Source organism: Andrographis paniculata, unplaced genomic scaffold (assembly GCF_009805555.1).
Source record: "Andrographis paniculata isolate CXL003 unplaced genomic scaffold, ASM980555v1 Contig73END, whole genome shotgun sequence".
Lineage (NCBI taxonomy): Eukaryota > Viridiplantae > Streptophyta > Magnoliopsida > Lamiales > Acanthaceae > Andrographis > Andrographis paniculata.
In genome coordinates, this window is record NW_026137610.1 from 1,640,812 (window position 1) to 1,666,912 (window position 26,101).

General features: G+C 34.9%; 3 protein-coding genes across 9 annotated transcripts; all 3 read left to right on the plus strand.

The window, feature by feature from the left end:
• Positions 1 to 4,974: 4,974 nt before the first annotated feature.
• Positions 4,975 to 9,963, plus strand: LOC127265646 (BTB/POZ domain-containing protein At1g63850-like). 7 transcript variants are annotated; one of them, XR_007842006.1, is made up of 5 exons: positions 4,983 to 5,150; positions 5,223 to 6,374; positions 7,642 to 8,619; positions 8,695 to 8,770; positions 9,791 to 9,963. XR_007842006.1 is itself a non-coding variant. In XM_051295548.1 (4 exons), the coding sequence occupies exons 2-3, from the start codon at positions 5,367 to 5,369 to the stop codon at positions 8,578 to 8,580; spliced, it is 1,947 nt and encodes a 648-aa protein (XP_051151505.1). In that variant the 5' UTR covers positions 4,983 to 5,150; positions 5,223 to 5,366; the 3' UTR covers positions 8,581 to 8,619; positions 8,695 to 9,089. The 7 variants fall into 7 exon arrangements, 4 of the variants coding, with proteins under 4 accessions (XP_051151502.1, XP_051151505.1, XP_051151503.1 ...); XR_007842007.1 differs by having other exon boundaries at positions 8,700 to 8,770; positions 9,791 to 9,962; XR_007842005.1 differs by having other exon boundaries at positions 7,642 to 8,770; positions 9,791 to 9,960.
• Positions 9,964 to 13,632: 3,669 nt separating this feature from the next.
• LOC127265698 (homeobox protein BEL1 homolog) lies at positions 13,633 to 17,120 on the plus strand. The gene is made up of 5 exons (XM_051295639.1): positions 13,633 to 13,776; positions 13,856 to 14,759; positions 15,134 to 15,522; positions 15,921 to 15,981; positions 16,128 to 17,120. The coding sequence occupies exons 2-5, from the start codon at positions 14,028 to 14,030 to the stop codon at positions 16,833 to 16,835; spliced, it is 1,890 nt and encodes a 629-aa protein (XP_051151596.1). The 5' UTR covers positions 13,633 to 13,776; positions 13,856 to 14,027; the 3' UTR covers positions 16,836 to 17,120.
• A 1,575-nt stretch (positions 17,121 to 18,695) lies between these two features.
• On the plus strand, positions 18,696 to 25,937 carry LOC127265727 (golgin candidate 6). The gene is made up of 20 exons (XM_051295684.1): positions 18,696 to 18,827; positions 18,994 to 19,044; positions 19,339 to 19,391; positions 19,481 to 19,608; positions 19,701 to 19,753; positions 20,274 to 20,420; positions 20,502 to 20,575; positions 20,658 to 20,727; positions 20,832 to 20,885; positions 20,985 to 21,080; positions 21,440 to 21,490; positions 21,586 to 21,672; positions 21,795 to 21,908; positions 22,050 to 22,121; positions 22,730 to 22,915; positions 23,136 to 23,239; positions 23,311 to 23,359; positions 23,876 to 23,941; positions 24,135 to 24,899; positions 25,120 to 25,937. The coding sequence occupies exons 2-20, from the start codon at positions 19,021 to 19,023 to the stop codon at positions 25,675 to 25,677; spliced, it is 2,751 nt and encodes a 916-aa protein (XP_051151641.1). The 5' UTR covers positions 18,696 to 18,827; positions 18,994 to 19,020; the 3' UTR covers positions 25,678 to 25,937.
• The last annotated feature ends 164 nt before the right edge of the window (positions 25,938 to 26,101 follow it).

Genomic DNA, 26,101 nt, shown 5'->3' on the forward strand with positions numbered 1-26,101 from the left:
AGTGAGTGTAATAATGAGGAAAATATCGTAAACAAATACGTCGTTAATTAAATGCGAGTTATTGAATAAAATAAATGAATGAATTATTTTATTTTATTTTTAAAATTTTATGAAAAGACAAAGATCATTTAATTTGATTTGCAAAATAAAAGACCATTAAAGAAAAAGATATGTAGTAAAAAAAAAAAAAAAAAAGATGGAGTGGGAAATGATTGTGAAGAAGAGAATGATGGCGTTGAGGGCCCGGACCAAAAGGGAACACCAATTCCACTACCACCCCGCAAAACGTAAATTACCAAAATAGACACGCATGCCCAAAATAATTATTAATTCAATAAATCAAATAACATTAATTGATTAATTAATTACCAGACAGATAATTTGGCAGAGGGTTAAGACAGATGAGCCACCATTACTGAAGTCGGCCGACACACGCGCGTGGAGGGCACCATGGCCCCCTTCATTTGTTTCTTCTCTTGTCTCCCTATAAATTCTATTTCTACATACATTAATACAAGTATTTATCTGGTAATAAAAATTAAATATTTATTTTTATTAAATAACTAAAAATACAAAATATAAAAACAAATTGTACCGAAGGAACAAGCAAGAACAGCACAGGTCACAGGCATGCAGAAAGCACATGGTGACACTAAGGATGTAGTTGTCGTGGATCTGAATTTTGAATTGAGATTTAAATAGTAAAAATTTTGTATTTTGAATATAAAATTGATTTTTAGTATAATATAAAAAAATAAAAAATAGGTATTTGATATGATATTTTTTTACGAAAATTTTAGATAAATAGTAAATTTTTGGCAAAATCCATCGAACAAATACACCCTAACTGTATAATTTGTCTTTGTCCCAAAATTACCACCACATAATAATTATTAAAATGTAAAATTAAATTTGGGTTAGATAGACAATTGGTAACAATGGTGATGAAATTAATTAATCAATCAATTAATTTACTATAAGTATATTATTAGTTGGTAAACGGTGACAGATAATTAAGGGGGAAAGCAAATGCAGGTAAGAAAAGGACAGGGCATGTCTGGATTTAGAGGGCAACAACCTATATTGGGATCACTGTTTTAGATTTGGCAAAATCTTTCATGGTTTATTTTTTTTAATTATTTATTTAAATAAATAATAATAATAATAATTCCACTAATTACGTAATTATATAGGATTAATTTAATAGGAATTATTGAGAATGCAATGAATGTATGAGAAGAATTTAGAAATGAAAAACATTATCTGAATTGATGTGGATTTGTGGTCTCCTTTTTGACCCATGAATTGGAATTTCTCTTTAGAGGGATAGGGGTAGTAGGGGGGGTATGGGTAGGGGTAGGGGTAGGGGTAGGGTTGTCAACATCTAATCTAATCTAATCTTTCTTTTTTCTACATTCATCTGTTATGTTATCTTGTTTGGGATAATTTGTCTCCTCACATTATTACGTATATATTGTCTTAATCAACAAATTTTGGCAATAGTTTAACAAAATGTAAACCTTTATTTTAATTAAAAGCATTTTCTTTATTGTTTTTGTTTTATTTATTCAAGTTAATTTAATTTCTATTATACTAAAAAAAATCAGATATTCAAATATTGTTCACATGAATTATAAATATATCATTACATATAAATTTATACATAAAATATAAATGATAAAATTAAAAACCATCTTACACACAATATTATTATTTATTAATTATTACGAAAAAAATCAATAAAATACTTTGGACGGAAATGAAAAGAGTCTATCATTTGAAACATACTATTTAGAAAACTTTAGAGTCGATTATCTATATTTTATTTAGATTAATATTTTAAGAATTTTTATTCTCGTTTTGAAAAATGGTTATCTGATTTTATATTTTTTTTTAAAAAAAAAAAACTACAATATATTATATGATATAAACAAGTGTTGATGTGATATTTTGAATGTAAAATTGATTTTTATTGTAATATAAAAAATAAAAAATAAGTGTTTGATTTATTTTTTTTGAAAAAAAAATTGGATGAATAGTGTATTTAGGGGAAAATCTCCCGAACAAACACAAATGTGAAACTATAGTGTGTTCAAATTGTTCTTGGATTAAATTGCAAATTTTATGTATGATATAGAATGCTTTGGAATCATTTATTGTAACATTCGATTTCAACATGGCGCTTAACCTTATTGTTAAAGTCGCATAAACATTTTAAATATATAATCACCTAATTAATATAAAATAAATTTAATAATATACATATAATTCAAATGATGTAATGAAGGATTGGGACATAACAAGAAAGAAAAGAATTAAAGTGGTGGAAGTCAAGGAATTCAAGGAATGAAGAACAAAGATGGTGATGTTGTTGTTTAGGTATCATAATAATAATAATAATAATAATAATAGGAGACCTATTAATTAATACTCCCTCGTCTTACTTTCCTATTTAGAATGTCCAACAATTATTGTCCTATTTCTATTTTTATACACAAAATTTACTCTTTTATCCTTACTTTGTTTACTCTTTCATTTTCTATACACAAGATTAAGGGCAAATTTTGTCATTTTATAATCAAAACCCTAATTGCCTAAAAATACGTATAAATATCAAATAGAATATTAGAAAATAGATGGAGGAAGTAGATCTCAAATTTACAAAAATTGGTGGACCATTAATTATGAGTTTTGTTCCAACAGTAGCTAATAATACAAAACATAATTGGACACTCTTGTCAATGAATTGATCCAAATTTTACAATAATTTAAATAAAATAAAGGGGTTCAACCATTCAAGTGACAAAACCATATAATGGGAATTAGATTGATAAAGATATGCACTTGTATTAGTTGATTAAAATAATAATATTATTATTATTTTTATTATAATATGTATATATATTTTGATGACATGAAAACCCGCAGTCATTACTCGAAAGTTCGCATTGAGTAGTTTAAATAAATTTTTGACATAACGATCAAATTCAAATATCACTTTTATTTAAAATATACAATCAATTTCGAATGTAATTTATTAAAATAAAGAACAATGAATGTGTGTTTAAAACTCAATTTTATTACTATCATTTTTTTAAAAACTTTGTCCTTTAATTTAATACTCTTATTGTCAAATAATAATTGATATTTTTTTATAAAATTTATTAAATCAAAACATATTTAATAAATATAAAATAATTTAATTAATTACATAACATATAATATCATTTATACACACATCAGGTAGAATTACTCAAAACTTTTTTTATTTATATCGTTCATATAAAAATATACATATTTTATAAAATTAGTTTATATTAATTATAAATAAAACATATTTTTTATTTGCTTATAACATAAAAAATTTTATTCTCTACAAAATAATATTCATATTTTATATATTTTTATTATGATATAAATTTTAAAAATATTTAAAGATATATTTTATTCAATTTCATTCAATTTTCTAACATTTCAACACACTTTTTCAAACTGTGAAATGATTAATTCAATTTGATATTTAATTTTGGTATTTATACAATGATAAGCCGTATGTGGCTCCCACTTGACAAAAAATTTAAATATAACGATAATAGCAGAGACAAGAGTCAGGAGAGAGGGGCCCACTCACCATGTGGGATGTTTGCTCGTTTTTTTTTTTATTTATTATACTTATATACTTCCTTCCGTAAAATTATGTCCGGTACGAATTTTTTTAAATAAAAAAGTAAAAATATATTCATTTATTTATTTTTTATATTAAAGAAAAAATAAAAAAATAGTATTTTTTGCTAAAAAAATATATTTGAATGAAAATTGAAAAAAAAAAATGAAAATAAGTTTTAACATCTGAGAAAGAGGAAGTATAAATATTACTCTCTCCGTCCCATAACAAAGTATCTATTTTTTTATTTTAGTTCGTCTCATAACAAAATATCTATTTTCTTTTTTTTGGTAACTGTACTATCTACCTAACATTACAAATATCCTTGCAACTTATAATATATTACACAAATGTCATTACAATTATATCATACATATTAATAAAGTTATTTTTACTTTATTCATACTATATTCTAATATAATACTAATATTTTTAAAACTACATGCAAAAAGCAAATGGATATTTTTTCATGCGACGGAGGGAATATATTTTAATAAATTACTCTACTTGTACAGTTTGGACACACTATGAAGCTATCTATGCAAATGATGTCGGATGACTAGTTTTAGATAGTTGTTATTTAATTAATTAGATAAAGTTTTCAGTATAATAGGTACTATTCTAATTATGTACGTTCTAACAGTTGGACACAATTTTGAATTTTTTTTTTTTTTTTTTTTGGACGACGTGGAAATTTTACTGCATCACTGGATAAATTTCTGATCGAACTTAATACTCTATAAACCAGGGTCGACGAAAAAGCTGATTTTTCTTTTAATAAACAATCTTTTAAGACGTAACTGAAGTTGAAATTATAATATTTTGGTCAAACGCTATTGGCTAATAATTGATAAAGGAAGCAACATGGTACGCAAAAGCTTGTTTATTTATTTATTTAATTTCAGTGGTTTTTGTCACAATTTGCATAAATTAAATGAAATAAATTACGTTTAAATTCGTTCGACTTTGATGCATAAGCACCCAATGAATTAAACTAGCAATCTAAATTATATTTTACTTTTACTTTCATTTTCTAATTATTCTTAGGTAGTTTCGAGTAGGCCCATATAAATTGGGCCGAAACACCATATAGCATAATAATAAATTCCTAGCATTAACGGCCCAAAATAAAAATCACCGTTCAGGTCGATTAAAAAAAATAATAGTAAATATATATTTGCCAGTAAAAAATAATTATTATTTTTTTCTTATATTTTTTTTTAAAAATAAAATAAAAATAGGAGGTGGAAAGGGGCCCATATAATAATGAGCCCATAAATGATGTGGGCATGGGGTGGGCGTGCACAATTAGGAAGGCTTTGCAGTTGCATTGTCTTTGTATGAGCCCTAGATTGTACTCATTCACATGGCTGCATTAATTGATTCTACCTTGGATTCCCAATCCACATGTACGTAGTTGCTCCTTGATGCCATGTAAATCGCGCTGGTATTTGATCCTTTTTCCGTCTGGAGTATGCGTGAAATGGTGCGTGGACAGTTTAATTTTGGTGTGTAGTTGCTATTTACCATTGTTTATGCATTTTTGCTGTCTGTGCAGATTCTGACGACGATGGTGGTGATGCTGGAGGTGATGGTGGTGCGGATGAAGACCTAATGCAAAACGACAAGGCGCAACGCACAAAACGCATCTGTCTGTCCCGAGTACCGAAACGGGCTCACGCACTGACTGACACGATTTTTAATGGCAGCAACCGCTGCGCATCTCAATTTACAGACACAAAGCATCAAGCCCAAGCGCCGACGCTGCCGTGAGATTACCATCACTGCGTCGTCCGCTTTGGATTCTGCTGCAGCTCCGGTATCATCTTCGTCTGCTTCCGCCGCGGGGTTTGCTGCTCAGGGACAGTGTCAGAGTCGCAGACTTGAGACCCCCATTGTGGTGTCTACGGACAGTTCCTGGTGCTGCTCCGCTTCTAAACCTACTATTCCGACGCCGGTGGAAGGCGCGGCGGCCTCTTTGTCATCGTTGATATTGTCCCCTCAAATTCCTTCCTCCCCTTCAGATCTGAAGATCCTTCGTTCTCCTTCCACCATGGATTATTATAATTCCAGCGTCTACGGTGGAGTTCCTCCAACCGCTACAGCCTCGTCCGCCTCGGCGGATAATTTTCCGTCATCGTTAAGCAAATTTAACTCTGCGCTCACGGCGGGCCTCCTCAACCCAATGTCGCCTCCGCCTATGGTGGATAAAACCCGTTCAAGCCCTACCCTGTTCGAAATGATGGCAAATGAACCCGATTGCCATCCAAGGGCAACAGCCATCGGCCAAAACGGCGTCGTTTCAGCTCAGAACCACCAAGGCGCCAGATTCACAGCAAATCCACCACTTCAAGACAAGAAGGCATTAATGCAGCAGCGGTTGATGGATCTCCTTGCATCAAGGAGCCCTGGAAACCAGTTTAACGATGCAGTTTCGGGCGATGTGAAGCTGACCTTGAGCTCTAAGGATGGGATTAACGTTTCGATAAGTGTTCATAGGCAGATCCTAGTGGCCCACAGTAGATTTTTTTCTTTGAAGTTGAACGAGAAGTGGGTGAGGCAGCAGAGGAGTCCAGGACCCTATGTTGTGGAGATTGTGGATTGTGACGACATTGAGGTTTATATTGAGACTCTGAGGTTGATGTATTGTAAGGATTTGAGGAGAAAGCTTATGAAAGAGGATGTTCCCCGCGTGCTAGGTATTCTTAAGGTAACACAGCAAAGTGACCACACGCGCACATATATATATATATATATATGTATATATATCTGTATGTGTTTCATTGTAGCAATCTTTATGGTTCTCTGCATTGGTGAATGGATCCATATCATATCTTGAGAAAGTATGTAAGATGGGGAGAGGTCCTTTTCTTTTGGCTGCAAAGAAAGGTTTGTCCCTAAGAATGTAATTGGAATAGCTGCAAATCTAGGATTTGATGTATACACAACACTGGTGGAACTTCTGTGAAATCATACGAGGGAAAGTATTGTCATTAGTAAGTAGAATGGATCAACTAATTTATGGTAATGAAAATTTAAAGAGTTCTGAACAATCAGCAAGCCAGAGTTCAGCTTGTTCACACCAACATTTGACATGCTTGTAAGGAGAGCTTACCTAGATTATGATGTGAATAGAGAAGTGTAAAGATTAAATTAGTTCTGATGAAAGCTATATGAGTATTTGGGGTCTGTCCTATCTTTGATTCTTCAGTTGCTTAGTTACTTAATGATTTCATATGCGCACTGAGATGAGCTTACATGAATTAATTTTCTGCAGCCAATGGGATAGCGAATATGTAAATCTTGTTGCATTATGCAAATTTGGTTTTCCAGTTGTCCTTTTGGGCATCTTGATGGCTCTCTGGTATTTTATTGATAGTTTAATTGAAACATGGGTTCTGTCCTTGTTGGTTTAGATTGGTGTATCTTTTTATGTTATTTAATACTTTCTTTGACTCTCCACTTCCTCATTTGAATTAATGAACCTAAACTTCAATCACCAAGTTGGTGTTGCCATTTATTACTATTATTGTTGTTTAAGAAGAACATAAATATAGGATCCTCGGTTTCTTTTGACAAGATCTTCGATGATACATGGTTTCTATTGTGACAATTTCTGGAAGGTTGTCATTTGCCAAAGCTTTTTAGTCAGGACTAGATTAAAAATGTCATCAATCCTCATAGTCTCAGACCAAAACTCTTTGTTGGATGTGTTTCACCAGGGAATTTTGCTGTTTCCGGCTTACTCTACAGAGAATAACTATAGACATTGCAATTGAGTATACTACAGCTGTATTGGTTTGAACTGATTGAGTATACTATAGGCATTGCAATTGACTATACACTCTTTCTAATACAAAATTGCATGAGAAATACTGACTCCTTAAATTTAAGAATGATGGTATTCTGCGTAATAATGTAAAGTCCTCAGAAGATATATGTGTAGTATGTCATCTCAATGATTGCATATATTATAGGTCTCAGCTGCAATTGGATTTGATGCCGGAGTTTTATCTTGCTTGGAGTACTTAGAAGCTGCACCATGGTCAGAAGATGAGGAGGAAAAGGTAGCTTCACTCTTGTCAGAGCTTAGGCTTGAAGGAGTGGGGGCTGATGAAGTTTTAAAGAGAGTTTCTGCAGATGTAAATCCAAGGAATGATGATGAACATGATAATGAAGAACTACTTCTCAAGCTATTACGTGTAGTTCTTGAAGGAAAAGATGAGAAAGCTAGAAGAGAGATGAAAAGTTTGTTAGTCAAAATGTTGCGTGAGAATTCATCGCATGACCTGAGGAAGGAATCGATATACTCAGCTTGTGACAGGTGCCTGCAATTGCTCCGGAAACACTTTCTATTGGCAGCTGAAGCAAACTTTGAAAGTGTAGGCCAGATATCTCGCCAGGCTGATAATTTGCATTGGCTGTTGGATATACTGATCGATCGACAGCTTGCTGAGGACTTTCTAAAGACATGGGCCTCACAGTTGGAATTGTCTGAGGTGCATTCTAAAGTTCCTGCCATTCACAGATATGAAATTAGCAGGGTTACAGCTAGACTGTTTGTTGGGATTGGAAAGGGCCAGCTTTTGGCTTCAAAAGAGGCTAGGTGCTCGCTATTGCAGACATGGTTGGTGCCGTTTTATGAGGACTTTGGATGGATGAGGAGGGCCACAAAGGGTCTCGACCGGCATCTGATAGAGGAAGGCCTAAGCAACACTATATTGACTTTACCAATGACATGGCAACAAGATATTTTCATGTCATGGTTTGATCAGTTTGTAAATTGTGGTGATGATTGTCCTAATATACAAAGAGGGTTTGAGGTTTGGTGGCGGAGAGCATTCTGGAGGCGAAGCCAAGAGCCTGAGAAACCTCCTCAACTGCGAATTATGGCTGCCAGCATAGAGAATTCATGATCTTACATGGGGAAAGAAATCAAGAAATAAGTCGAAGGAGTAATTCGCCTGATTTTAACAATTGAGTTGTCGAATCAATTCCTGACTGTTTCCTTCTGATAATATGGTTTTCAGTGCAGCTGGAGCCTGGAACTGGAATGCTTTTTCTGAACAAAATCTATACTTCACTATGACGCACCCACAAATCCAGGTAAAAAAATCAAACTTAAGCTGCTGGACTCATGATTTTAACTTCAAGTCATTAATGTTGAGCGAAGAATGCACTCGGATTTAGCTACTGTACGAGAAAAAGCAAAGCTAGAAATGTGCATTTCTATTGCCAATGTGCCTTACTTGATTCATGTTATGTGATTGCTTTGCTCTTTCATGTTAGGCTGTAATTGTTGCATGTCCTGAAAGTTTTCCTTGTATGATCTTTTACTTGTCCCACGTTCTGCTACGAGGATAAAGCCTTTTGTCCTCAATATTTTCTTCTGAATATTATTACTATTCTCATCCTTGCAAATCAATGATGTTTTGTAAATATGATGTTAGTAGGCAGCCAATCAGCCAAAGCCCCTCTAGTTAATAAGATTCGGTGTGTCGGACAAAAGGGTGTCGATTCTTTCAAGGAAGAACACACACACACACACACACACATGATTGGAGATTCTGTGTACTAATCAATCACTTAGTTTAGCTTGATTATGAATAATGATATTCTATTGCATGCCAATAATGACAGTGAGTCAAGGTTGCTTGTATCTATCCAATAGAAATAGTTAGGTATTTTATTAAAGAATAGAAATTTAAATTTAGAGTGAAACACAGTAACATGCACCGGTGAAGGGGAACACTTTTTCCATGCTAATCAAGTGTGTGTATATTTTAGGCACAATTATTTGGCTTAATCCGGCAGATTTTGTTCTTTTCTTTGATTTTAATATTGTCTGCGTACGTGTTTATGTTTTTTTGGTACATAAATATTATTTTCAAGCAATCACTTTTGTTGGCCACATCTGTTTATTTAATTGTATTATACTGTTAAGGAGATAATGACGTTTAGGAGTGTTGTGTTGGATTACTACTGGATATGTATATATATATATATATATTATTGAACTTTCTAATTAAATATTCTGGGCACTCTTAAATTTTTAAATTGTGTTTGATTAATTGCGGAAACTCTTATGTTTTCATTCACTAGCTAATTAATCTATCTGGGCAACAGGTTTCTTACTTCATAAACAGTGATGAAAGTTTCGTGGCATTTATTAAACGAAGTTATCATTGTGATGTTGTTTCACCCAGAGAATGAGAGATTATTTGGGATTTAAAAAGATTGTCATATTTTTTGGAAGTTGTCGAAAAAGACTCCTAACGAACGAATTAAATTTGATATTACAAATTTTATTTTTGCCTTTTTGGCTGGTTTGATAATCGTCATTTTCAATATGTGTATAGTGATCTACATTGCTGAAATTGCAATACGAAGATAGAGTTATTAGGAAAAGAGCGAGTGAGGAAACACAAACTAGTATGGTCACATGCCACAGTGGAACATAAATGATCATGTGTGTATTTATTTATTTAAGAGTTATTTATACTAATTAAAATATTATTATTATTATTATTATTATTATTATTATAGTTAGCTTTCATTACACAAGTTGGATGCACTGTATGAAGGCAAGTGTTTTACACAATATATACACAAATGGGAAGAAGAATTAAATTAATTAATTAATGCAGCGTGTGACTTTATGGCATTAAGCCCCTCTTCCTTTATGTTATTTTATTTTTTTTATTATTATTATACAAGCTATAGCAAAGCAATTAATTAGGTTGTAATAGGATTCCAAGTTTAGGGCATTCACTAGTGTTCACACATTTGTGTATTTCATATGCATAAATAGAAATAATTGGAATTCTCATAGTTTCTTTATTAATCCTTTCCTCAGTCCTCATTTCATTGTAACAACGCACATATGCAAGGTAACTAGACATAGATTGGGGGGGGGGGGGGGGGGGGGGGGTATATATTTATATATAAAAATTATATAAAGTAAACTAAAATAGAATTAGGACCACTCTCAATAGCCGTAGTAGGTAGGTGGTACATGGTTGAAGCCCTGGAAAGAAAAGCAGGCTGTATGTATTATATATATATGTGTATGTATATGTATATGTATATGTATATGTATAGAAATTGTTGTGGCGTTCGGTTCATTATTAAGTGTGCAAGTTTCAATGAACCAATTTTCTATAACGGTAGAAGATCTACATTGCTGTTGTTGCCTCAAAATATACCTATTTTTAGACTGCAATATGCATGCGAATGCCCAGGCCAGGCCTGCTCATCACTTTTAATTAATTAATTTAAATATGTATGTATGTATGTATGCATATTTTATTTTGTAGTATTTTCTTTTGATTGGAATTGTATTGTGTGTGTATATATATAAATATATATAGATATATTTGTTTAATTTTGAATTACCAAAAAGCTAAGGAATGTATTTGAGGGTGACGTCAGCGCCGGTGGAGGACCACCGTGAAAGAAATCTAATCATTCGGAGACTGGCCCCGGCGACGGACCGTCACGTGACTCTACACGAGCTAATTTACTATGTTGTCGACGGACCTAACCTAATCCTACTTTTCCAAGTTAGTTAAGTAATATTTTAGGCTTTTATTTTTTTTAAAAAAAAATTATTTATTATTAGGAGCATTATTTTTTTTGAAATAATCAAATCAAATATTATTATACAATAGCATAAATTTTCATCTAAAACGTAGAAGTAGTTTATTTATATTATATTATACTATATTATTTTAATATATTCAAATCCAATTCAAATCAAATTATGTGTTTGTTTTGTGAAATTATTTGAATTGATATTTTTTATATGAATATAAAAAAATTGTGCAATTAGTATAAATATAATGAATATCTATAATATATTATTATTATTATTATTTTTAAAATATATAGATATATATAACATTTTGACAAAATAACGCACTCTTATATGTGTCTCAATTGTTAATTGAATCCTCCATCAACTCAAGCACAATCTAAACAGAGTAGTTAATAAGTTGAATTGAGTCAAACATTTTATATTTTGAGTTCGTTCGTTAAGTAAATTTTTTATTTATATTTAAGTAATTTATTTGTTCTACTGTCCTAAGTGCAACTTATTTACTCCCGGTCTTCAACAAAATTTTTTAGTTTGAGTTTTAATATGTAGAATTTTGATTGACAATTTTTATTTTTTTTTTGTTTTTATTAATATATATAAAGTGATAATTTTTTTTACTAACCAAAAAATATTTTTAAAAGACAAAAATGTAATAAAATAAAGTTAATATAATTAATTACTTAGGATTGGGATTGGGTTATGAGATGAATGGGACGAGGATTGTGCGAACCTTAGGAAAAAAAAAAAAAAAAAAAGATAGAAATTAAGGGGAAGGAGTACTATACATGTGGACTTTGTTTTAATGATTGGCATATGTATTCAGAAAGAACCAAGCAGAAAAGAAGATATATTGAAAATCAAATTATACATGGAAGAAAATTGAATAAAAAAGGTGCTGGTCCCAGATGAAAGAAAATTAAATAAAAAAAAAAAGAAAAAAGAAAGAAGAAAGAAGAAAGAAAAGAAAAAAAAGAAAAAGGACTGGTGGATGGCTTAAATTGGGGTTGTTTTAATTGGAATTAGTTGGAGAAGATGGACCACATTATCTCATGACCTTCACAGAGACTAATCTGGGGAACATTTTCTACACACAAAAAAAAAAAAGAAAAAAAATCAATAAAGAAAGAAAGAAAGAATTCACTGCAGCTGTATCATTGCAACAAAAAATAATTAATTTCATATACTAGTATAAAAATAAAAGATCACATATAATAATGAATATATTTGTTGAGTCTGGGTGTGTGTCTGTATATATGTGGGCAGGCCAGTGCAGTCCCACAACTGTAGTAATAATCTGCAAAAAGGCTGCCCCTACGAAACTCCAGTTTAACTTCAGTTCTTGGGATTCAAAAATCTTCTGTAAAATCATATATATATATATATATGCGGATCATTTTATTTTATTTTATTTTATTTTGGTTAAATAAGAAAAAAATAATAGATCTGATCATCTGATGGATGATCACAGGGAAATGGTGGTGTGTAGACAGGAGGCATGTGGCGGCTATGTACTGATAGACTGAATTGAATTGAACTGAGCTGAAGGGCATTCTGACCACAAGAAAAAAACATATAAACATATGTGTATATGTGTATATATATATATGTGTGTGTGTGTCATGGCCACTATTTTATGAATTGTGAGTGTGGACGATGAAAGTGTTAGAAAAAGATGATGATAATTGTTTTATTTTATGGTTATTGGGGAAAAGTCTTGGATGGTTCCAAAGAGTTTTTTTTAATGGTGGGGTGTACGAAATAATTGAGGGTTTTGGGGCCTAGCTATGGGAATGGGAATGGGAATGGGAATGGAATAGATGGGATATGGGTTGGGATTTCTACCAAGCCTACCTATTTAATTTGTATGTATATATCATATATGTACGTACAAACTGAGTGTGTGTGTGTGTGTGAGAGAGAGAGAGAGAGAGAGAGTATAATATGTTTTTTGCATTGACCCATGAGTGAGAGAGGAGAGAGAGAGAGAGCTGAAAGAAAGTAACAAGGAAATCAGAGGAAGATGATGATAGGCTGAAGGTCGTGATCAAAGGTGGTGTTGTGTTGCCCAATCTGATTATTATTATTGTAATTTAATACTATATGTATATATATTGGACTACTACTACTGTATTTGGAGTGTAGATATATTTTATTACATATAGTGTTTTCATACGTACGTAGTATCCACCGTCTCTCGTTTTTTTTTTTTTTTTTTTCTTTCTCTCTCCTAGGTTCGGGAATGGTTCATATATTTTCTCACTCTTGACTTTTCTTGTTGGGTTATTATTAAGAGTACACTCATGAGAAACACAAGATCATAAGCAAGGCCCAGTTGCTTTGCTTGTTCCATATTCCACACACACCAAACAAATATCTATCCCCCCCCCCCCCCCCCCCCCCCTCTCTCTCTCTATATATATATACATATATGTATATATAATCTTCTCAAGGTCACTTATATATCACTAACACAGCTACCTCCTCCTCTCTGCAGCACAGATTCATTGGCAAAAGGGTTGGAAGCTTTGTAATTCTCTGTTTAATTAATCTTTGATATTTGAATATCGGTTATTGATTCTCTCTTGTATTATTAGTTGTCGTTGATTGGTGGGGTTTGATTCAAGTTTTCACCAGTTGAAGAAGAATGATATGATATATGGGATGATGACGATGATCTGAAGAGAGAGAGAGAGAGAGAGAGAGGAGCGAGAAGATCTTGCCACAGATATATATATACACAGAAAAAGAAATATAATAGCTCCTTGTATGGCCGGAGGGGAGAAATCCTACAGCTACTCCGACGTCGCCTCCTCCAGCGGCGGCGCCGCCGCCGCCGCCATTCATTCTCATATGGTTAACCAGTTGCAGCAATTTGACCCCAATCCGGAGATCTACAACCTCACTGCAGGCATGGAGATGATAGGGTTTCCATCCAAGAACAACAATCTGGATCAATCTGCTTCAGTTATATGGAAGGGCTTCTTCAACCACCACCACAGCGGTGCCGCCGCCGCCGACGGCGGCCCATCTTCTTCCTCCAAGGATGCCAACGAGCCGACCTCCAGCGATCAGTTCTACCAGTTCTACAACAGATCATTGCTTCTGGATGATCCATCATGTGTATTTCCTTGCGAAGAAAATCAAAGGCCTAGACAAGGCCTGCAGGGACTTTCCCTCTCCTTGAATTCGTCCAACCCTTCTTCCGCCATGGCAGCTGCAGGATTGCAAGCTTTCGAGCTCAGGCAGCACGTGCAGAATAACTCGATCCAAGAACACTCCTTTATCAAGAACTCAAAGTACTTGACCCCTGCTCAGGACCTCCTCAATGAACTCGTCTCCCATCTCGCCGGAAAATCGTCCGACGACAACCTCAAGCTTCACAATAAAAAGACAACCACCGACGACGAGAATGTCGCCGTTAAAAAGCAGTCCCTCTACTCCCTCGACTTCCTCGAATTGCAGATAAGAAAAACGAAGCTGCTCCAGATGCTGGAAGAGGTATACATATATATACACATATATATCTATGTATGTATGTATGTATGTATGTATAATCGTCTATGTTGATTTCAATTTCTTACATCTTCGATCGAGCTCGGATCACGCATCCATGGCGATATCGTCATCTTCAATTTACTGTTGGTGCTGGAGACATTTAAATTCGAGCTAACTTAGAGGCCGTGAACCCCTCCTCCATAAATGCCCAGCCCACATGGACACGTACAGTTTTTGGAGTTCTATTAAATAACCAGAACCATAACCATATCCAGCAGCATTTCACTAAGCAAACAAGATCTGGAATCAAAGCTGCCTCCTTTAATTTTTCAGTGTCAGATAATTGATTAATCGTCGATTTGCTGGTGATCATTCAGGTGGACAGAAGGTACAGGCACTACTGCGACCAGATGAAGGCCGTCGTCTCCTCCTTCGAATCAGTCGCCGGCGACGGCGCCGCCTCCGTCTATTCCGCGTCGGCCTCCAAAACCATGTCCAGACACTTCCGATGTCTGAAAGACGGAATTGTCGGCCAAATCAAGGCCACCAAGAAGGCTATGGGAGAGAAGGATTCCGGCGGCGCAGGGACGACGACGATGAGAGGGGAAACCCCGAGGCTAAGGATGATCGACCAGACACTGAGACAGCAGAGAGCTCTACAGCAAATGAGCTCGATGGAGAGCCATCCATGGCGGCCCCAGCGAGGGCTACCGGAGAGATCGGTGTCCATTCTTCGGGCTTGGCTCTTCGAACACTTTCTTCACCCGTAAATTCCTTTTTCCATTCTCACTCACTCCATCGTTGTCGAGTTCTCCTGCAATGGCAAACTGGATTAACCGAAAGGAATCAATGTTTTCTTGAAACATCCAATTTGTGATTCTTGCTGCACCTAGCTATTTGCTTCCTTCCTCCCTGTCTCAATCATTATCTGCTGTATTTTGTTTCTATCTTTTTTTTCTTTCTTTAATTATTAATTAATTTTTTGTGGAATCGATTCCTTACCATGCTCCCAGTAGGACCCCATTGATCTCCCTCATTAAAGATTTCATCTTTTTTGTTTTTGTTCTTCTTCTTCTTGATTATAATCAATAGTAAAAACTACAACCGGCTTGAAGTTTAACTTTCTGGTTTGGAAGTATTCTTCTGATGCATAATTTTGTGCAGGTACCCTAGCGATGTCGATAAACACATATTAGCTCGTCAGACAGGTCTATCGAGAAGCCAGGCAAGTCTCTTTCTTCCTCGGATTATTATATGTTTTAATTAATCAAGATTGATTCAAATTAGTTTCTTTTTATTTTATTATATTTTAAAAAAATTATATATATATATATACATATATATATTTATATATGTGTTTTTCTGGTTCAGGTTTCCAACTGGTTCATCAATGCTAGGGTGAGGCTATGGAAGCCGATGGTGGAGGAAATGTACGTCGAAGAGCTCAAGGAAAGCGACGCCGCCGGAGGCGACGGCGCAGCTTTGGACAGCACCGCTGCTATGGCGGAGAATCACAGTTTCATTAACCCTTCTAGAAATGACGATCAGAAGCCTTCCCATGATCAGCTCGTCAGAATTGATTCCGACTGTCTCTCCTCCATCGTCACCACTCCCGACTACAACAACAACAAGGACGCCGCCGCCGCCGCCGGCGGCCGGAAGGACAAATCCGTTGTCGTCTTCCACGACGAGCACCACCACCACCACCACCGTCATATTCAGAACCCTAGTTTCGACAGATTGGGGGACTCCATTGGCGCGGCAATGGAGCTCGATTTCTCGTCGTACAACCACCACTCCGCCGCCAACAACACCTACACCGGCGTGTCTCTTACTCTAGGCCTTCATCAACACGGCCCCGACGGCGGACTCAGCCTCGGATTCTCACCGACAACCGCCGCCGGCGCCGCCGGTTCTTCTCAGAACAACGTCTCCGGCCTCTTCTACACCACCAGAGGAGCTGATCATCACATGGAAGACTGCCAAACAGTTCAGTATTCTCTTCTAGACAGCGAAAATCAGACATTGCCTTACCGGAATTTGATGGGAGCTCAGCTGCTCCATGATCTCGCCGGATAATTAAACCATTTTCTGGGTTTAATTTGTCGATCGAAGGAAGGATTTTGTCGGTGGAGTTATTTATCAATACAGTTATATATAATTTGCGGAAAGAGTTTAAAGAAGACGACAATGGCGGAAATATATATATATATATATATATATGGTATACATAGAGAAAATAGAAAACCAAAAACGTCTGCAATTTATATAATTTGATGTTAAAATTAAATATGTAGGCGCATTTAATCACTGTACAATGAAACTTGATGGCCATTTTGCTAAATCAAATGAGATATTTTGATGTTCCTATAATTTCATTTCTTGTGGCTAAAATCAATTAGCTAGGGTTCCAATTTTGTTGGGACATGTAGGTGCAAGAATCAAGATCGATTGATTTATTTTTATTTATTTTGAAATTTTATATTTTGTCGAGAAGGGGTTTGGACAAATTCCCATTAACCTACAAATGAAGGCAGTTAGGGGCTCAATTCAAGATTAAGACATGTCATCTAAATCTTTACAAAATATCGTCATCATCATTTGATGATTTGTGGTCCTTTCTTTAATTTGCTCTCTCCCCAATTTTAAAAAATTAAAAAGATGTGATCTTTCTTACTCCAATAAAAGAATATGGTTAATTTCTTGCTTTTTCAATAAATTTCAAAAAGGGTTTGTGTTGCTGCCACTTTCTCCAACCCAATCTGGCTATGGCTTCTTAATCAATAATTATTTACTATTTTTATTTAACCCACTCATAATTTACTTATTATTATTAATCTGATCTTGATCATATATATGTATAAATAAATGTAGATACACACACGTGCGTGTTCTACATTTGTAATATGTTTAATTGATAAACTTAATCAAAAGGTACCATGCAAGCTAGTGAACAAACCTTTATAATTATCTTTACACATATAGATACATAATAAATACATATCCACAAGAATATATATAATAATTCAAAACTCTGTATAAATATATGGGAATAGTTATTAAATATAGTATTAGATGATGAAAATTTTTAATTTGGGAAATAAATTAAATGTCGATCTAAAAAAAAGGCAGCCACGTCATTATTGTCATCAAATTATTGGCGTATAGGCATAGAAAATGGACTGCTTAATTAATTTGCCACGTACTCAATTATATTTTTATTCATTTAAACATGATAAAAGTTAAATTTATAAGTTAAAAATAAGTCCAATATGAATATGAAGATGAATTCTTGTTTTGTTTTGTTCATGAATGATAATATTATAATTCAAATTCAATTTATTTATTCTAAAATAACAATAATATCAATTAAACCCATAATTATAATATAATACCAATAGAATTATTTTGTGTGGATCTACATCTCTTGGGTCAAATTTTATTTTTGAAATAAATAAAATATTTGAAGAAATTGGGGCACGTGCAGATGCACGTGACACAAGGCTATCATCAAACTGCTGCATTACTTTTATGGTTAAGCAGTTGCATCAGAAAGCACACGAACTCTGAGGTAACAAGAATTCGTTGGTTGGGAGATGCAAATCATTCTCATGGGCCACTTTGATGCCCACATTCATTTATTGGACTTGGACCCCCAGCCCCATATTAATTCTGTATATATAAATTTATTCTGTTAATAAATAAAGACCATTATACTATGATTAAATAAATGAATATTTCCAAAATCCATTTGGAAGAAAGCCTATACAACTGTCTAAGGCCTAGTTTCTATATAGGCTTTATTGGGCCAGTCCTTATTGATATTATTGGGCCTGTCTTTTTATATCTTATTATTGGGCCGGATGAAGCTTTTAATTGGATGGGCCCACAAAAGAGTGGTATTTATGATGTTCTGTTGCGGATTTGTATGTTGAGTCGAGCCAGTGTTTGTGTGATGGTTTTGGCTTTTAGGCAGAAATAAATATTACAATTCGATCCCGAGAAAATCCAGTCATTCCACTCGATTTCTCGTGTCTCGCTCGCTCGCTCGCTCTTGGATCGCTTTTGAAGGTATGATTGAGAGCTTTATCAATTTGGGGTTTTGATTTTTTGATTTTTTTTTTTTTTGGATCGGGTTGGTTTTTGTGAGGCGAAATAGTTTTTTGACTTTTGGTTGGCGTTGTTTGTGGAGTGCTTACTGGATGCTTGCTTGATTCTGATGCATTTTGGAATTCAGGTGGTTCGGTTTCTTTGTTAGCGCGGGATGGATTTTGTGTCGAAGTATCAGGTGATTTGTTTGTTTTTTATTGCTCCTTACTGCTTTGTTTCTCTCTCTCAGATATGTAATATGGTGGAAACAGTTGCTTTGGTGCGTATTTGAATGGAGATTGCGAGTTGTTATTTTACAGTGATTTGAGTGTTCAATGTGAGTTTATTTTTGGAAAGGTGTTACTACTTTTGTGGTGGAATGGCGAATAGTTTTGCCGGCAGCTTAAGCTTCTCCATTTACATGTGGTGTTTGTTTGTTCATGCCTGCGGCTTATGTAAATTATGCTGTTAATTCGAGTGTCTATTAACCCAGGGTGTTGTTGGGCGTTTTATTGGAAATGAGAATTCAAGCACAAATGATGACAGGTATTTGTATTGGTTTTGTCATTTGTACGTTAAAGGTCGTACTGAGATCAGCATTCACTGACAACACCATTGACTCGTCATATTTGTAGTTATGTTGAGCGGTTGCTGGACCGCATTAGCAATGCTGTTCTGGCTGATGATAGGAGGAATGCCATGGTTGAACTTCAGTCGGTTGTGGCTGAAAGTAATTCTGCACAGCTAGCTTTTGGGGCAATGGGTTGGTTCTCTTCTCAATGAAGTAGCTCTTCCTACTTAATCTAGTTTTCATACAGTTATACCATTTGTTCCCTCTCTCAATATTTATTGCAGGCTTTCCAGTACTGTTGAAAGTCCTGAAGGAGGATAGGGATGATGTCGAGATGGTATGAGGCTTTTGTTGCTCATTAATTTTTGGAAAATTCTTTTCATTTTGGCTAATATTTGAAATTGACTGTGTCCTATAAATTTTTTCATTATAGGTGCAGTTTTGCATTTATACTTTTGACCATGCATTGTAATTGAATCTTAACCTGAATTTAATACATAATTAAACACCTTTCTATATATATTTGCTGCATATTTCTCTCAACTTTAAGGGGTCAAAGTGTATTACAAACTTTAAGTGAATATGATGTCTTTCATGGATTTAAAAGTTGGTGCTTCCAAGAATTTCATCACAGAACCATGGTTTGTGTTTGCATTGAAAGGTCTATGCATTAGCGGTTATCAGTGGAGATTACCCCTTGTAACAAGCTTATAACCAGTCCTGATGCATGAGTAACTGTTATTGAGAAAATTCTTATTTGGAATGTAGGATAGCTTTTCTGATGTGTTCTGCAAGAGTTGTACTTAGTTCATAATTATGCACTTTGCTTGATGTAAAGTTTCTTTGGATGTACAAAGGTCAGAGGGGCCCTTGAAACTCTTGTAAGCGCCTTAAGTCCAATTGAACATGCAAAGATATCAAAGAATGAGGTTCAGCCCGCTCTTATGAATAGTGATTTGCTTTCGAGAGAAGTAGATAACATATCTCTTCTTTTGGATCTTCTGGTAAGTTCTCTATCAAAACATCTAAAAGTTTTTTAGCCCTAATCATTTGTCCATATAAGACGCTAATTAGCTTATTTGCAGTCGGAGGAGGACTTTTATGTGCGATATTATACATTGCAGCTGTTGACAGCCCTTCTAACCAATTCACCAAATAGGTATAACTTGCTGTCTTTTTATTTAAGATACATTGCTTCCTGTTGATCAATTCTAAGTGTATTTCTTTGGATTTCTTGACAGACTGCAAGAAGCTATTCTCACCATCCCTCGTGGTATTACAAGGCTTATGGATATGCTTATGGATCGCGAGGTATCATTCTTGTGTATGTAATAAGATTCTTCTTTCTTTCTTTTCCTTTTATTTATTTTAGTTCTAATTGTTAAATTGGAAAAAAACATTTCAATATCTTCAAGGTTATACGAAATGAAGCATTACTACTTCTCACATACTTAACTCGGGAAGCTGAGGTAATTTTCTCTTTTCTGATCCGTTAAATTATGTTACATTCTCTGTTTTATCCTCGTTATTCTACTCTTTTCCTTGCTAACTAAGATTTTATAATTCAGGAAATTCAAAAAATTGTGGTCTTTGAAGGTGCTTTCGAGAAGATTTTTAGTATCATCCGGGAAGAAGGTGGTTCTGACGGTGGTGTTGTTGTGCAGGTATGCATAAACCAAGACTTGCTTTTATATGAATTGTTTTATGACAAGTGAAAAACTGTCACTCCTTTCCTGTGTAATTTGCTTTGTTCGCACTAGCTACAAGAATTAATCTAGCATCACTTTCTTTATGTTTTATGTATAATAATCATAAATTAAATGCATTTACTTACATTTCTAGAATGGAAAGGCTTGATTTTTTCTAATATTATCCTTTTAATGTTGCTTGGTGCACCTTTCTTTTTCTTCCATCCATACGCTTTTAGATACAATGATTATGCGATATCTCATGAAAATGACAATAAAATGTAATCAGTTCAGGATAATGTGTAATATTTTTGCTCTTTATGGTGATGCACCAGGATTGTCTGGAGTTGTTAAACAATCTTCTTCGAAACAGTGCCTCAAATCAGGTTTGTATTTGTTAATTTAGTTTGTTATCCTTTGAAAAATCTTTTTTTCCCTTTATAGATTGATGTTCTTCTAAGTTGATCGGGGAATGGTATAGGTTTTGCTTAGGGAGACAATAGGTTTTGATCCGCTGATATCGATTTTGAAGCTCAGAGGAAGCTCTTATAAATTTACACAGCAGAAGGTTAACAATATTGTTTTTTAAGCTTCTTATATTAAGTTGTAGGCTTTTCGACTCAGTTTCATTTTATTCATGGCCCAGTTCTAACTTTTATATTGCTTTTTGTATCAACTGATTGCCAGTAGACAACAAATCTACTCTGTGTATTGGACACAATTAACTTGCTTCTTCATGGAGGCCAACAAACTGATCCTGGAAAAAACTCCAGTGGGTTGGAAAATAAAGCAGTCTTGGTTCAGGTTTAAGTTCGTCTCTTCTATGAAATTAAATTAAATTTTTTAAAAGGATAATATATATATATATATATGTATATGCACACACACTATTAGAATATACTTGCATAGATCTATTTACTACATTATATCATCTTGTGATTGTAGAAAAAGATACTGGACCATCTTCTAATGCTGGGAGTTGAGAGTCAATGGGCTCCGGTTGCTCTTCGTTGTATGGTAATATTATATGATATCACAAAAAAATATGTTTTCATTTCACAATCAGGTCTTGTTCATTCTCCTCTTCCCTTGCCTGCTCCCCAAATTAGTCCTTTAATAATGATAGTGCATCTCATTCTTTTGGATATCTTTATGATCAACATACTTAGTTAAATTCTTACCAATGATCTTTAATACTTTAAAGTTATTTTGTATTTTAGAATGCTATTTTTGAATATACAACCTTTTTTCTGTTAAAATATGCTTTCATAGTTTCCAAACTGGTTATTCTTGATGTGAAGACATATTGGATTGTACTTCATCGTTCATGTGCTGAAGTAAGGATTTGGAGGTGATTACAAATACATGACAGATAGCCTTGATTCATTTAGTTTATCTGAACGAGCCTATTATAATTTTTGTAAGATATTTTTTTGGAGTTGATATATATATATATATTCCTAAATAATTGTGACTTCGTACAACTTAAGACCTTTATAATGCAAAAATCTGTTTTATTCTCCAAATTATTTTTTATTGTTTATCTAAATGTATGCTGTTACTGTTTTGCAGAAGGCTTTTATGAATTTTCTGATAGTCATTTGTTGATCCTATAACTGTCCCAGGCACTCCGATGTATTGGAGATCTGGTTGTCAATCATCCCAAGAACCGTGATGCCCTTGCAAGTAAAGTACTTGGGGAGGAGCCTGATGTTGAAGCGGCCTTAAATTCTATACTGAGGATTATTTTACGAACTTCTAGCGTGCAAGAATTCGTAGCAGCTGACTATGTTTTTAAGAGTTATTGTGAGGTTTGTGTGGCCAGTCTTTAAACTGGAGGGGCATCTGCTTTTGAGCAAGTAGGATAAACATATTTTCCAAGATAGTGTGTAATTTCTAAATTGGATTACCACATTCTATCTGTATTCACGATGTTTGATAAAACATTTTTAGATAATGCAAATCTATATGCTTCTCATGTTGTTACCTTGTGGGTTTTATTAATTTTCTCAGTCCTTTTACTTGGAACAGGACAATCCTGTTGGGCAGTCTATGTTGGCTTCAACATTAATTCCTCAACCACACTCCATGGTTAATGCACCAATGGAGGATGATGTGAGAATGTCATTTGGAAGGTTAGTATTTGTTCAGTACCTTCATAGATTCTCATCGTGGATTTATGTTTTGAAAGTTTCTGTCTTTGCAGCATGTTATTGCATGGTCTGACAGAGAGTGAACGAGATGGTGATCTTGAGGTAGGCTGCAGATTGGATTTTTTAAGTTTTGACAGGCATTTGTTATGAATAATGAAATGAAAATTCAGTCCTTGAGAATATGCTCATATTACTGTATTTGGCTTCTTCTGAATTTTGGTTCCCATTTCCCCAGAATATCTAGACATTTCATAGTACTACGTTTTCTTTCAGTCAAGTTAATGTAGGGTAATATTATTAACTGTCGGCTTGCATGAAATTATTCTAGTGTATGGTACAACTTTGTTACGATAGGAGTGCTCACTTAAGCCTACTATGCTGGAAATTTGGCTTATTTTCTTACACCCTTACATTAAATTGAACGCTTCATAAGTAGGTGAAAAAAATTTGAAATCGATCGATTCACATCATATATGGATTATGGAGGGATCCTGCATGGATCCAAGTACTCTCCCTCATCGTCAATCCACATTCTCAGACAAAAATGGATAGTTATTAGTTACCCTTATTTACCATTTTGCCGTCGAGAAATTTATTTTGATTTTACTCTTGTGCCAGACATGCTGCAGAGCCGCAAGTGTTCTATCTCATCTTTTGAAGGATAACGTTCAGTGCAAGGAGAAGGTGTGCAATTTATTTCATTGTTTATACACTCACACCTATTCATTTTAGTTCTTTTATTATCTATTAATCAGGCGAGCAGAAACTTTTTGAGGAAATTGATTTGATTGTATAAAATGTTTTCACTGTATCTCTTTTGACAAATAAATTTTTGCACGCACCTCTTCTTTTATTATAATTATGGGAGATGTCGCAGGTTGTCCAAATTGAACTTGAAGCGCCTAGGCCTACACTGGGTGGCCCAGAACCTCTAATGCACCGTATGGTGAAGTACTTAGCACTTGCTTCTTCCATGAGCAAAGATGGAAGAGCTAATTCATCCGGCCCTATCTATGTTCAGCCAATCATCTTAAAGCTGCTAGTTATTTGGCTGTCTGATTGTCCAAGAGCTGTTCAATGCTTCCTCGACTCCAATCCTCACCTCACCTACTTACTGGAGTTAGTTTCTAATGAAACAGCAACTGTATGTGCAAGGGGTTTGGCTGCTGTCCTCTTAGGAGAGTGCGTAATCTACAACAAGATCAATGACAGTAAAAAGAATGCCTTCAGTATTGTCGAGGCCATAAGCCAGAAAATAGGGCTCACCTCCTACTTTCTGAAGTTTGATGATATGCAGAAGAGCTTGCTTTTTGCGACTGCAAAATCAGCTTTTGACCGTAAACCATTGACTCGATCTACTGCTGCTAGCATGTCTGATATTGAAGATGTTGACGAAAATGAAACTGCCGATCACAAGAGCGAGGATCATCCTATGCTTGTAATGGTACTCGATTCGCAATTTGTTTCCTTCGTAAAGGGCTTGGAAGCAAGAATCAGGGAACAAATTGTTGATATATACAGTCAACCAAAGAGCCAAGTGGCTGTTGTTCCCGCGGAACTGGAGCAAGGTAGTGGAGAAAGCGATAAAGAGTACATCAAACGGCTGAAAAACTTTGTGGAGAAACAATGCATTGAAATACAGGTATTCTACCACTGCTTAATTTCCTAGTTTAGAATAATTGCATCACCATTTCTTTTCTTTAACCTGGAATAATTCTGATATCCATTGCAATAGGCACACAAAGAACTATACGCCTATCGCCGGTGATTAATTTGCACGAAAACTGCAATTGCATAGAGAATAGTAGTAAATTATGAGATGTAACTACTGGTTCATGTATTGTGCTCTTATGTTTGAGCAGGACCTTCTAAGGTCAAATGCTACACTTGCTGAAGGCCTGGCCATGACCGGTGGGGTGGGTTCAACCAAGCTCGAACACAGATCCAGCAGTGGTTCCGACAGAGTTCTAATCGAAACCCTTCGGAAGGATCTTCATGAAGTTTCTCAAAGGGTGGAAACCCTGAGGGCAGAAAAAGCCCGAATCGAAGAAGAAGCTTCATCACACCAAAATTCAGCCATGAAACTGGAATCTGATCTCCAAAGTTTGTCTGCTGCATACAATAGCTTAGAGCAGGCCAACTTCCAGCTAGAACAAGAAGTGAAAGCTCTGAGAAACAGCGGAGCAGTTCCTGTCCAGGTTCCAGACATCGAGCAAATAAAGGCCGAGGCAAGAGAAGAAGCTCAGAAGGAAAGCGAAGGCGAGCTGAATGATCTGCTCGTCTGCCTCGGCCAGGAGCAGAGCAAGGTGGAGAAGCTGAGCACGAGATTAATGGAGTTAGGAGAGGATGTCGATAAGTTGCTGGAAGGCATCGGAGACGATATGGGCCTCCCAGAAGATGACGAGGATGAAGAAGAGTGATCATCTGCCGCGTGTTTCTCGCATCCCATCCAGGGTTCGAATTTTAACCATCTTCTTGCATGCCTGTGTACATTGCATAGAAGCTGTACAGTGTTCCTGTTTTATTTATATGTTGCTTATGTTCCAATACGAAGTCTGGACACCAACACAAATTCCACCCATGTTTATCGATCTAAACTGCACTCTGCATCACGACATTTGATTTCTGTATTTATACTTATTTGAATTCTATTTTCTTGATTGATGTTGTGTAGCATAAAGATGGAGCAATCAATCCCCTGCAATTCCTGTGAAGCAAACACATAGAAATGGGACCAGCAATGATATTTAATAGCCCAAACAAAGAGGGCATTTTCGACAAAGTTGGTGGCACATCACATCTCATCTCCTCTCCATCACTATTCACTAAAATCAAATCTATGCC